At 47.9% G+C, this 14,185-nt stretch overlaps 1 protein-coding gene across 2 annotated transcripts in view; it reads right to left on the bottom strand.

The window, feature by feature from the left end:
• The window catches only part of VRK1 (VRK serine/threonine kinase 1), a 351,956-nt gene that overhangs the window by 175,936 nt on the left and 161,835 nt on the right, over positions 1–14,185 (bottom strand). For both annotated transcript variants that reach the window (XM_069637723.1, XM_069637725.1), the window contains exons 6-7: positions 13,307–13,415; positions 13,101–13,193 (exon numbers count right to left, since the gene is read on the bottom strand). In XM_069637723.1, the coding sequence (XP_069493824.1) occupies positions 13,101–13,193; positions 13,307–13,415 (202 nt within the window). The remainder of the gene's footprint in view (positions 1–13,100; positions 13,194–13,306; positions 13,416–14,185) is intronic.

Here is a 14,185-nt window from a genome sequence, read left to right as displayed (position 1 = left end):
TCTCGCACCCTTCCTCAGCCTGGCCCTCACCTCCAGCAGAGGGTCATGGCTTTCCTGCCTGGCCACTGGTGGTATGCGAGGACACTTGTGGGAATTCCAGGGTGTGTCCGTGGGCCTGAGCGTCCAGCACCCAACTGTCGGTGGAGATGGACTTCCATGCGCTGACAAAGTTTGCCTACCGGCCTGCCACCGGGGTGCACGGGTGGGGGCCCCGACGTCACGGCCAGTTCAATCTTGCTTCGCCATTGAGGCGCCACCTTGAGGACCTTGGCGATGACTGTGTCCTCCTCCAGACTTACTGTGTCCTCCTCCAGACTTGCTGCGCCCCCTCTAGGCCTCCTGGGCCGAAGAGCGGGACGGTTGCTGGTAGGACGAGGAGCTTTCGCCGAAGCCCCTGAAGGAACCTTGGGATTTGCCTCCATAAGTCCGAAAGGACAGCCTTCGCTCTTGAAGCGTGCCCAAGGCACAAGCCATCTGGATGGCCTGAACGGACTCGTCCACAGTCTTTCGAACAAATGATCCCCATTCGAAAGGCATGTCCATCACCATCGACTGCACCTCCTGGCGAATGTTGGTGGCCTTCAACCACCCTCGCTGCCGAAGGCAAACAGTGTTGCCAATCTGGCGGAATTCTGTGTCGGCAATGTCTGTGGCCAACGTAATGGAATGGTCCCATGCCACCTCGCCTTCCTGCACGATCCACAACGCTTCTGCTCTCTTGTCATCGGGAAGGAAGTCCAGGAGGGGAGCGATTTTAAACCAGAGCTCCCTGTCGTAGCGTGCCACAATGGCAAGGGCGCTGGACGCTTTGATAATCGTCGCCGCTGATGTGATGACTCGTCGCCCCATGGCCTCCAACTTCTTCCCCTCGCTGTCCGGAGGGTTTAGGGGGTGAGGGGGGCGGGGTCATTGACAGCAGAACCAGAAGATTTCTTCCTCGCCACCGTGGAGACAACCGAATACGGGGAAGGCTGGGACCTGAAACACTTGGGTGCAGAGTTCGGCACCCTGTACTTCTTTTCGAACCGGTTCCTCTTCGCCGGAGCAGATGACGGGTTCTTCATAATGTCCTGGTTTATAGTCATAAAGTCGAATGTCATAATGTCAACAGTCAAAATATCTAAAAAATTTCAAATCTTTTTTTTTTTGTTGCTTTTTGTTCGAAATAGTGAGGTTCCCTGCCAAACCCCCCTTTTTGTAATGCTTTTTTTTGTTTTACCCCCGGAACCCAAAAAAACAAAATACGATTTTTTTTCCACATTATGTTTCAGACATTTTTGTAATTCAACATTATTTTTTCGACATTATGACTGCACACCGAGAGTCCCTCGTCCCAAATGTCGTCTAACAGAGGGATCGACAGCACAGTCTTCCTCTTTGCGTCATGGCATTGGTACAGGAAACCCCCTCTTCTTTTCCTCGGGGGTCAGCTGAAATAGGTCCGAGGCCCTAGAGATCATGGCATGGAGATGGGAGGTCTAACCCGAGTCGTCGTCCATGCCAGTCGTCGCCAGGTCAGGTCTATATTCTCCCTCGGTGGAGGTCAGGGGAGCGACGGGTGAAAAGGCTGTGGAGGGTGCTCTCCTCTTCTCAGTAGGGAGCGCACCTAATGGTCCCGGTGCCGCAGGATCTTCTGTCGGCGGAAGGGGCATCCTCCTCCCGAATCTCCAAAGACAAGGTGTGGAGTGCCTGGAGAATGTCCACCGAAAGGTCTGCTGGGGGGTTGAGGCGTTTGCTGAGGTGGTGGAAGTGGGAGAGACAGAGGCAGCGGTGTAGGGTTCTCCAATTCCTCCACAGCCTGCTCCTCCTCCTCGGTCTCGTCGGCATCTCCCTTGTTGGGGTCCTTCCCGTAGGCCTCAGCGAATTTCTTGTCCAAAATGGTCTGGAGAGTAGAAAGTTCCTCCTCAGAGGAGATGTCTGTGCCCTGCAGGATTACCGTGACCGCCCCCCCCCCCCCTTTTCGACCAGGGGAGCTGGTTTCAGGGAGATGGGCATTGTCTTCTCTATGGGCTGAAACAACGATTCCGTCCTGGCCGGCAGGGAAACTCTCACCTTGGAGGCTGCACCCTGTGTACCAGAGTCCCCGGCCTTCGCTAGAGACGCCACCACTCCTTCAATGGAAGGCTTTGTCGGGTGAATAGGGGCCTGTAGGACCTTGGTCGAGCTTGAGGCCTTCACCTTGGGGACAGGGTCAGCGCCCCGCTCCCGCTTGGCCTTCACCACCTGGCCCGTCCGGGGTTTCTCCAGAAGCTTGCCCTGGGTGGTCCGACTTCCTCTTCTTGGCCAAACCTGAGCGTTGGCTCGTAGTTGAAGGTGCCGGAGACACTGAGCTCGCCCTGGCCGCCGGGTAGCCCGTCACAACAGCGCTACCAGTGCCTGTGGACTCGCAGTGCTTAACCTTATGTTGGGCCCCCGTCGCCAGAGCGCCCTCAAAGGTCTTAGAAGAACGCTCAGTTTTCTTCTTGCTGGTTGAGGCATGCTGCCGGGACTCACCCGTAGCAGAGGTCTTGGCCTGAAGCCACTCTGAGATGCCTGCGCTGATCCTTCAAGGTGCGGGGGACCATCTCCTTGCAAAATGGACAGTTTTCCTCCATTCGAGTTTGGTCCGAATGCAGGCAATAGAGGCACAGGGAATGCCCATCGGACAGATGGATGTTCCGTGGGCCACATCCTGAACAGAGGCGTCGAGCCTTCCTTCTCCTCCACCATGTCCACGCGGGGTAGGCCTCAAAGAGTCTTCTGGAATCTTCACTCGATGAAATTCAGCCCTTGAGGGGCACTGAAAATCCAAAAACTGGTCCCCGTTAATCGGATGATGGGTCGATGGAGCTTGAGGCTCGATTGACCGAAAAATAGATTAAAAAAAAAAAAGAATACATTTTTTAAAAAAAAAAAACTCTAGAAAAAAGCACAAACCGCAGTAAAAAGCCTAAGAACTAATCATGAGGACTCCCAATACTTGAACGTGCAGTAAAAATCTAAAGATGGCTGCCGTGGAGGGGCTTAGGTAGAGGGCAGTCAGTCATTGGCTGGGGGCAGTATGACCCAGAGACCAGAGATTGGTTGTAAGGGAAAGACAGTTCAGAAGTGAATCTGAAACTGATTTTTTCTTTACCGAGGATTCCCAGCCTGACGGGGAATATTTATGAGAATGTGAATCCATGCCAGACCCCATACTGGAGAACTGCTGTTTACCTAGACGCCTCCTTATACCTCAACAAATAAGTCGGTGCTATTGCCTCATCAGCAGCCTATACAGCAGCACTATTGAACGCAGCAAGACAATTCCTCAATTCTGATAGCTGCATGACCATTGCCAGAGCAATCATGGGGGCGACACTGGATTACTGCAACGTCCTCTTTGCAGGCACATCCAAAAGTAACTTCAATAAACTGCAAGTAATACAGAATAACGTCCTTAGAGCAGCACTAAACATCCCAAAAAAGGATCACATTACAACTGCCAGAAAAAAGGCTGTCTCCAGATTAAAGAAAGGATTATGTTAAAGATTATCACCCACAAATGTTTGAGCAAAACTGCCCCCCAGTACCTGTCCCAAAAATTTAAAAGACTACAATCCAACTGACCAATAAGATCCTTCCATGCCCACAAAGTAGCTATACCAAAAGTGAAAAGAGCCCAAGGAGGTGGAGGGTGGGGCTTGGGGGGGGGGAAGCTTCCCAACAGTCTCAGGTAACCACGGCAATTCCCTCCCGGCAGAAATCAGAGCAGAGAACTCATACTGGGCATTCCGAAAAACCTTGAAAACCTGGCTCTTTGCCTAAACTATCGCCGAGCAGCATGTCCCCCTGCATGCACTCCATGTCCTGAACTCCTCTCTACTAACAAAATGTCTTTACCCAATGTATTACCGATATACCGTCTGGTATGATTCAAGCTTTTGTATAAATGTAACTTGTCTGCAACAGTGTCCTGGTGCCCGAAGGTCAAGGCGGACTACAAATGAAATAAAATAAGGAGATGGCTGAGCAAAGGGTTCGAGAAGGAAGGTGTTTTGGAAGAGAGTTGGATGTAGTGTGGGCCCCAGCCCCAGAAATCTTTGTGGATGATTCAGAGGGTCTTTAACTTGATCCTTGCAGCCACCGGGGGCCAGTGGAGAGATTTCAGGTCATTGTCTCCATCTCTAGAATCAGCTCAGCTGGTATGCAGTAATAAAATCGTGGCAAAAATGCAGTGGTTTGACCTGGTAAAGGTGTACCCCATTATACCATTTAAGGGGAGCGGGGATGTCTCCCACTCCTTGTAAATGGTATAATGGATTTGGAGTTTGCGGGAGTGTCCCCTGCATCCTTTACATGGATGGCGGCGGCAAAACCACAGCCTTACCGCCGCAAATTTTTGTTTAAGCGCCCATTGTTGCCGCAATTTTAACACATGGTACCGCTCAGCTGACATGTTAGATACAAGTAGCGGTGACGTTAGAGGTTTGGAAGGTGGATCAGTTGTTCCATTCTCCTCCATCTCATTTTCTGTAGGGTGAGGGCTCAAAGTTACACTTTGACCATCATTATGTTCTAGATCAATTCTGGAAGTCAGGGTTCAGGCCTGCTTGCAGTTTGGTAAACCAACAAGTTTTGGATTAAGTCCGCTGTCTTTTACTTTTGTACGAAGACACCTGTTTTTCTACAGTAAGGGATATTCTGCCTTATAGTTTTCCATAGTGGACATAGTCTTAGTACTTTGCAGTATAGTGACCTTGAGGATTGATTCTTTAATGCAATGCAAGCAGAAATCAATGTAATCCAACCTACTCAAATCCCACTGCCTGTAACACCAGTGTTAGGGCAAGGTTTCCTAAAGTCCTACCGGTAAGACTTTAGTAAGCTATCCCAGTGGTTTGTAAATCTCCAACTCTTAGTAGCAGTCTGTACTAGCTCAGAACCTTCATAGAGTGGCAGAACAGTCGGGCTTATTTTAAGAGGAAGATGTGAGCTGTAGGCAAGTATACTGAATCTTAGCTAGACATGCACATCAAAGAAACTCTTCCACTTAAATTCATATAAAATTATATATACACCAGAATCACTTTAAATACTTCAGACGTTTACACTAGAACACTTTGGAATACTTGATAATACACTTCAAAGGACACTTTCACTTTTGTGTTTGTTTGCAGTTACATTTGGAGCAACGTTAGAAAGGGAAAAGATAACTATCGTATTATTGGTTATTACGCGTGCCTGCGGTTTTTGACAGTTCATACAGTGATAAATTTATTTTGCAAACACATATTAAAGTCAATTGAAGGACGGAAAATGGTTAGTGTAACATTAGATTGGTTGTAGAGACGGTTTCTTCGCACAACAAGACTGAAGTCCGAAAACGTAACCCTAGCTAAAAGGTAGTTCAATGAAGGCTCAAAGTCTTGACAAGCAGCAGAATACGAAGAGTTCCAGAGGATTTCTTCCAGTCTAGAGTTATAGAAGCAGCAAGTTCAGGCAAGGGTAATCTGGCGCATCCAACAACACGGCATAAGTTTTCAAAATCTGCAGGGAACTATATATTTTTTTATTTTTATTTTTTACATTTATATAGCACACAGACAGCCCAGGGGCATTGAGGCGCTGTTACTTGCAACAGGCTTAGTTACATTATGCATGTTACAACATTGGAGCGCAGGGATGTAATATATGTTATGCATACTAACCAACCCTTCCGCGTCTCATCCTCCCCTATTCCTTCTCAAGCGACCTGCTATGCACTGGCCACTCACTTCACCCAGCAAAACTCAGGACACCCTGAACAGCCTTGTTACTCACCCTCCCAACCCATCCCTCACCCCCTTGCCTCTCTTGGCTACTCACCCTGATCCTTCCTCCTTCGCCCTTGTCACACCTGAAGAAGTCACCAGAGTTGTCCGCTCCATGAAGGTCTCTTCCAAACAGGTTTCCCCTTGCTCATCCAGAACCATCAAGGAAAACATTGTCTCTCTTGCCCCTGCACTTGCTCATCTAAGAAACCACTCCTTTGCTACTAGTTCTTTCCTCTCCGCCCTCGAGCACTTCCTTGTGCGCCCCTTCCTTAAATAATTGTCAGCAGACCATACCTATCCAGCCAATTACCACCCTATCTCCATCACCCCCTTCCAGGGGAAACTGCCGGAGAAATTGGCCTTCCCCAAACTCTCTCACACTGAACTTGTTGGTGGTCTCCACGACCATCAATCTTGATTCTGAGCATCCGAAGGCATGGAAACTGATCTTCTGAATACTCGTGAAGAACTACTTGCGTCCCGGGATTCTAACTCCCCAGCTGTCCTCATCCTTCTTGATCTCTCCTCTGCCTTTGACACAGTCAAACACTCCATCCTCATAAAAAGCCTCCACAACACCCTTGGTATCTCGGAGCGGGCTGACGACCTTCCTAACTGACTGCTCCTCCCAAGTCATCCCACTCATCGGCTCACCCACTCCCTCCTTCCCTGCAGCTCTCTGGCCAGCCTCTCTTGGCCCTCTTCCTGCAAGGCAAAAAACCTCGGGGTCATCTTCGACTCCACACTCTCCTTCTCTCCTCATATATCGGACGTCTCTAAGAAGTCACACTACCAGCTGCACCTCCTCAGAGGTATTCTTCCCTTCCTCTCCTTCCCCCAGAAGCTCACTGTCTCCCGAGACCTGGTTCTCTCGAAGCTGGACTACTGAAACAGCCTCTATTTTAATCTGCCTGCCTCCACTCTCCGCCCTCTGCCCTCTGCAACTCATCCAGAACAGAACTGCTTGTCCTTGGCCTCAAGCCCAGGGACCGTATCTCTCCAGGACTGAAATCTCTACACTGGCTCGCAGTGGCTGCGAGGATTACGTTCAAAACCCTCTGCATTGTCCACAAGGCCTTCTGGGGCCTAGGGCCTAAATACCTTCAACTCTCTCTTCCTAAATATCTTCCTTCCTGAGCCCTTCGCTCATCCGTCTCCAACTCCCTCAGTGTCAGCCGCTTCTCGAAGCAACGAGCTGGGGTTAGATCTCTCTCCGCGGCAGGGGCCTCCCCCTGGAACAGCCTTCCTGCCTCCCTGAAACTTGAGGAGAACCATCTCCAGTTCCGGAAGCACCTCAAAACCTCCCTCTTTGCTTCTGCTTTCTCTCTCCCTCTCCCTTGCTAAATTCTTCACTGAATCTGTAACTGGGCCACTCTCACCGACCTCGGTCCTGGGCCCAGCCACTCTCCACTTGCACTGCCTCCCTGGCAACCCCTGCACTGCGGGACTGTCTCTGTATCCCTACAGCCCCCCCTTCCCAGCACTTGCCTGCACTTAACTTGCACTTGCCACCAGCTGGCCCTATTTATTTTATTCTACTTACCTTGTACTGCACTCCCCCCGCCCCTTCCCCTTGCACTTTTTCCCTTCCCCCTACCTCTGCACTTGCGCGATCTAAATGACACATGGCCTAGTAGGATCGTTGTCCGTCTTCCCCTTGTTCCCCCCCTCCCTGCCTTGTCGTGCCTTGAAACACTTGTGTATAGGAGCGTTACAAATGCCATATCATATCCTGGGCACCCTCTCCACCTGTGGTGTCCCCAGGGCTCTATCCTCTTGCCTTGGCCCGGCCCTTTAACATCTACCTTACTCAGCTGACACCCATCTCCTCCTTCTCCCCCCACCCCCAACTCCCAGTGTTATGTAGACGACACACAACTCTCCTTCAAACTTGCTCCTGACCCTCTTGCACCTTCCATCATCCCTGACTGCCTATCTGCCATCCAGGCCTAGTGCACTTCCAATGATCTCTGCCTCAACGCCAGCAAAGCAGAGATCCGTCCCTTTGGGACCCCTGCTCCAGACTTCTTCTCTTCACTCTGGCCTTCCTCCATGGGCTCTCCCCCTGAAGCCAGAAACTTTGGAGTCATCTCCAACTCCTCTCTCTCCTTCCTCCATCACATTCAGGACATTGCCAAGAAGTCCCACTTTCAGCTCTTTCTTCTCAAAGGAATTCTACCTTTTCTCACCTTCCCCCAGAAGCTCCATGTTACCAGAGCCCGAGTTCTCTAGGCTTGACTATTGCAATAGTCTCCTCCTGAATCTACCTTCTTCCACACTGCGACCCCTCCAGTTAATCCAGAATAGGGCAGCAAGACTTCTCCTTGGCCTCAAGCCCATCAAATGGATTTCTCCTGCCCTAAAAAGTCTTCACTGGCTCCTGGTTGGTTAAAAAATTAGTTTCAAATTCCTCTATCATCCACAAGGCTGTCTGGGGCCGGGGAGCATACTATCTGCAACTCTCGCTTACTAAATATTCCCCCTCTAGACCTCTGCGCTCCTCTGGCACCAACTCTGTATGTAAAGCATTTCGCTAAACAGAAGACAGGAGAGGTTGATCGCTTTCCTCAGCTGGGTCCCTTCTTTTGAACAGCCTCCATCTTGTCTTAAGCAGGACTTCCTTAAATTCTGGAAGCTCCTCAAGACTTTCCTCTTTCCCTCCTCCTTCCCCACTCACTTCTAATCTCAGTTGCTTGTTTGGTGTGCAGGGCCCTTATGCATCCTCGGGGCCCTGACCTCCCACACCGAATCGCCCCAGCTCCTGTCCATCCTTAGCACTTGCCTCGGCACACCCTGCACTCTGGAGCCTCGCACTTACCATACATTGCACTTCACCTGTTGCTCACCCATGAGCACTACAGAGCCTATCCCATTCCCCATTGCCCCTCCCTTCTGCACTTGCATGTTCTGAAAACTCACAAGTCATAGTAGGTTTGTTCCCCCCACTGGATTTAATATGTATTTTGTTTCACATCCCCTTGTCCCTCCATGTTGCCCTGTGGACGCTTTGAAACAGAATTTACTTGCTGTATAAGCGCCTAACAAGCGAACAATAAATAAATATGTTAACTAACAAGGAAGACCTGTAAAAGGACTTGATGAAGGGACACAAGCAGCGGCTTGAGTCAGAAGTAAGAGGGGATGACCCTGGACACCTCTAGATGCACTCGCTCTGGAGCGACTTCCTGGAATCAGGTAAGCAATACCTTTTTCACAACAGTACCTTAGGTTTGAAGAAAATGTTGCAGCTCTGGACCCGACCTCTGGATTCCTTGGTCTGATGACTGAAGGCAGCGAAATGGATGGGATCTCTCGGCAGCAGTGTCGAGGGAGGACCTGTGGCACGAATTTCAGCAACTTCTTGGTTCACTCTGCAGTTTTGGTGCCTTTTCTGCCACGCCAACAAAGAACACAGATCTTCTGATCAATGTTCTTTGCTTGCTGCAGTCCCGCGCTCTGGTGATGGGGTCTGGGCGAGTTGGATCGGATCTCTGGCGTGCCCTTACAGTTTCAGCAAAGATTTAGACAGATTATGCCTTTCCACAATGATGCACTTGAAATGGACAGCAGGTCTCCTGGTATTGGGGTTATGCAGCTCTGGAAACTCCTAGGACCTCAGGAAATGGCTCAAGTCAAAGTTGTCTTGGAACCGGTTGTTCCCACCAGTCAAAGGGAAGGAGAGTCCTCTTCGGAGCTCCTCTGTCTGAGAAAACCAGGTCAGAACAGCAGTGGTCGCTTCACGTTGTTGCAAAGGTTCTGCAGGCATCTCTGGTCATCATCTTCGGTTACTACAGCTTCCAGTGGTCGACTTGCTTTTCACTCCAGAAGCCTCGCCTTTTATACAGTTCCAGTACACACTGCAATCTCTCTCAGAATTTTACAGAAAGTGGCGCTTGGCTGTCCAATCACGACAGCCAGACCTCCCCACCCACCCCCACTGGAAGCAGGTCCTATTCAGGCACTCTGGCAGACAAAGGATGGGGTTGGAAGACTCTTCCCCCACTGCCTGCCAAGTCTCTCGGTAGCCTAGGCAGGGATACTCAAGAGTTCCAGCCAAAGGCAAAACACACGCACACTGACCGCCCCCTCCCAGAACAGTATAAGAAGGGCTAACAAAGAACAACCACACTAGTAATGGTGAAAAAAGAAGGGAGGACCCAAGTTGGTACTTTGGTGCCCCTATTGTGCACTACCTAGGCTATGGACAGTCTGCAGTATAAAAATGACAATTGATAGAACAGTCCAGTGCCAACAGCCATAACTAGGAGATTGTTTATGTAACTAAAAAGTCACAAGAGTAGAGGGGTGGGGGATACTAGGTATCCCTTTGGCACTACACTGCAGGTGGTGTGCGCCAATCTTTCAAAACTATAGAGTTTTGGGAGAGATACTAAGAACTGTAGTTACTTGAAGATACAGAAAACAAATCTTAAAGGAGGTCCATAACAGTCCCCAGCAACACTGCCCATAAGGAGCTTTGTGCTGCAGTACTAAAAACAGATGCCTTTAAGAGCTGTGGAGCAGAACCAACTCCATAGTACAGGTCTAATACAAAGAATAGAGTTCCAAAAGACAGAGCCCACAAGAACGAATGAGTGGAAAAAGGCTCCACTCATTCAGGATTGAAAGAAAAAGGTCCAGAAGTCCAGCAAAATGTGCTGGGGGTCTCACTAGAAGAGGGGATGAAGCACAATGATAATCTCCCCAACATTGTCCAAGGCGGTTGGACTGGGAGAAGGTATTTTAAAAACCTTCTTCTTGCTTTTACGAAACTTTGAAATACAACTACTTGTTGGTGCAAGCCAACACTTGTTCAAGTTCCTAAAAGAGAACCCTAGCCTCCCGAAAAGACCTATTGGGCCCTGTGAGTACAAGGGCACTAGGCCCTTCATTTCTAGCTAGAACAGGACATTTTAAATGAAGAACCATAGTTTTAAGATATTGCATGGCGTTTCTTCACTTCTTCGCAACCCATCAGTTCTCAAAATCTTGATTACGTACCTGGTTCCATCTCCTTATTCACTTGCTTTACTACACTGCCATGAAATGTATGTCTAACTGTTTCAAAGTAAAGCGCTAGTGCTTTTTGCAGAGCACGCCGAGGTGAATTCAAATATATTAATTTCAATGATTTATTTTGTCATTTACCTTTGTTTTTTAATTGATAAGAGTTTGTACACTGTGCCTAACCTTTATTAGCAAGAGTGCTGTTGAGTTTAACTGAACACTTTATCACTCTTACTCCCTCCTAAAACAAAGCCTTGATGTTCAGTCACAAAAGTTTGGCTACGCATTAGTGTTGTCCCTTTACATCAGAATAGGTTGGCCATTTAGAATCTATCCACAAGGCAGATTCTTAAAATCCATCTTAACATGGACATGAAGGGATGGCAACATTAACCTTTTGATGTCGGGGGGGGGGGCGGGAAGCTTCAACACATGTAAAAAATAAATAAAACAAACACATTATGTACAGATTTCGAAAATTATCTTTTATATAACTGCACAGAGAATGGAGTGAAGTATGAACGTTATTCCAAGTAACAGAACAAGCTACTGAAGAGAATGAAATAAAACAAGAGGGAACAGTCTAGAAGGCATCAAAAGTTGTGACAAGTACAGAATGCAAACTAAGTTGAAGCAGGATGATGGGGTGATCAGATGAACGTTATGCCTGGGCAAGTTTAAAAAAAAGAATTACAGCAGGTTTTTATAAGGCACTTTATATTGGATTGCTCACACTTCGAAGGGATGCAATGATGGCCCTTCGTCCTTCTGAGTTCAATAAACATTGTGTTTAACAACCGCCGAGTCAGCAATGACAGGATTCAAACTTGCCAAGTGCAAGCTAGCCCCTTGTCAGAGGAGGCTGCTTGACCCACAAGCTAAACAACAAGACTTTCAAAGAAAATGGACAGGATGAGAAGGTTAGTATTGATGAGGAATAGATGCAGTTTTGAGGTAACACGCATATACACCCAAGTAGTGCTAAACAGAGAAACCAGCATTAAAGTTTGGAGGGTGTGAGGGAGTAATGATTCCGTTACCAAATTAAAAACTGGATGGTGAAGTAAATGAAGCAAAGAATAGGATGAGAGTTTTGCAAATCAGAAGAATAAAGGATAGTAACTAGGATAACGTATGAAGAAAATAAACATTCATTCCTAGTGAGAGACAGAGAGGGAAGAAATACAATTGCTGATATCCACACTAGTGGACTTGGTAAAATAATGCAGTGAGGATGAAGGATTATCTTATTTATAGGATGAAAGTACCCCGCTTCCAACCCTATACTGCAGAGACAGCACACATGTGGGGCTTCAAATAATTTACAGAATACAATTATAAAGATCAGACCACACACCACACTGGTCAATGCACTATTTTCTAAGGCAAAACCTAAACCTTGTGTTTTGTAGTTATTGGTAAAGAGCCTTGATAAAACCAGAACATATGGTGACAGGGCAATCCCTGAAGTGGATGCCTTACATTTTTATAGGTTGGTAAATAATCTGAACAGAAACCATTTGAGGATACATGGTGGAATACATAGGAGACATAACATGTACATTGAGAGATCGCGGGAGGGGGTGGAGGGAGGTACGGAATATAAACAATTGGTATAATAGGTCGTCCAAGATGGTAGAACGTAAAAAGGAATGGTTGGGATGCAAGAGGGGTAGTCAGTTCGGGTGTGGGGCACCCTCAATGGAGGAGGGTTTCTTTAGGGACATTTTAAATGCCACCATTGTGGAGATGGGCTTGATGTCAGTTAGGACAGAGCTCCTGTAAGTGAGGAGCAAGTAAGGAAAAGGAGAGGATGCATGAAGTGGCACAGCAGGGGAGGTTGAAATGGCTGAGAACTGGAGGCTGCAGAGGGGAATGTGTCGGGAGATGGAGGCATACAAGTATAGGAGGAGCTTGAAAAGGTTACCTGCAATAATCCACTCCCTATCCATGGAAATGAGACAAGTGAAAGTTATTTAACCAAGAAAATTACTGATATAAGCTTTGTCAGATGGATACAAATCGATAACATTACTTTACCTCCAATAGTAACAGGAAGTTGATAAAGCGCCTGTGTGTGAAATGCACTGGTGAAATAAAGCCTCAACCCCCCCCCCCCCATCCCCCCCTCCTTGCAATTCAAGGCCTCCATTTATGGACAGTAATAGAAAGTAAGTTTACTAAAATGTAAAACTTTGCAGGGTATCAAAATAAAGCACGAAGAGAACGTCAGATCATTGCAGGTTCACTGACAAACTGCAAAGCTGCAAAGCACCCAAGCAATTTCCAGGTCCAGTAAAAATAAATTACGCAACATACCTGATCAGGGTTTTTGTAATGCAAAAGAAGATTTGAAGCCTTAATGTCGCCATGCACATACTCGTGCTCATGGATATACTCCAGGATATCAAGCTGTCAAAAGATTAAGGAAAATTATACATATCACATAGCCGTGACTGTTCAGATCAAATACAAAGTGCTATGTGCTCCTGCCAGCTATTCAAAAGGAAATCGTGAAAACTTACCAGTCTCAAACCCAACTGCAACACAGTTGAGTGTGTAAACACCTTCCCATTCTCCTCATAAATCTTTTGAAGATCTTTTCCAAACCTGTCCATTACCATGAAGCGGTATCTGTAAAATAAAGAAAACAGGAATTAAACCATGTTTAAGAATGTATGTGCTAACAAATCTATGTGAGGCGCTGATCTTGAGAGCACCTTCCCTTTCTGACAGACTGCAATATCACTGGAAAAAACAATGTGACATGGTTCATGTCATCCTGTCCTCTCTCTCTCTCTCTCTCTCTCTCTCTCTCTCTCTCTCTCTCACTCTCCTCTCCCTCCATCTCTTGGACCTGTGGCCGCCCCTCTCCCTCCTTTCTCCTCTTTCTCTCCGACCGCTCCCAACGAGGATTCGAGACAAGTCAGATCTTAGAAAGCATTGTCCAAGCAGGTGCTGCCCTGCTGCTCCAGAACCATGAAGCACCACATTGACACCCTCGGGCAATTTCTGCAATCACTCTTGACACTGGAACTTTCTCCTCAAGCACTCCCTTGTGCACCCCCTCCTGAAAAAGCCTTCTGCAGATCCTTGCGGTCTGGCAAACTACCGGCCAAATTCTATCACGCCTTTCCTGGGCAAACTCCTACAAAAGCTGGCCATCTCCCAGTTTACTCTCCACACTCAATCTGGTGGTTGTCTCCATGACCATCAGTCTGGCTTCAGAGCAACCATAGTCAAGGAAACTGCTCTCCAGAACGCCCATGAAGATCTGCTCACTAATCTAGATTCTAGCCTTCCTTCTTTCCTCATCCTCCTTGATCTTTCCTCTGCTTTTGACAACGGTCAATCATGCCATCCTGATCAATCCTCTCTGTGATAACATGGGCATAACAGATCAG

The sequence above is a fragment of the Ambystoma mexicanum genome, chromosome 14 (assembly GCF_040938575.1).
Source record: "Ambystoma mexicanum isolate Mex_15411 chromosome 14, UKY_AmexF1_1, whole genome shotgun sequence".
In the NCBI taxonomy this organism is placed as follows: Eukaryota; Metazoa; Chordata; class Amphibia; order Caudata; family Ambystomatidae; genus Ambystoma; species Ambystoma mexicanum.
This window is presented reverse-complemented; position numbering and strand designations above follow the sequence as displayed.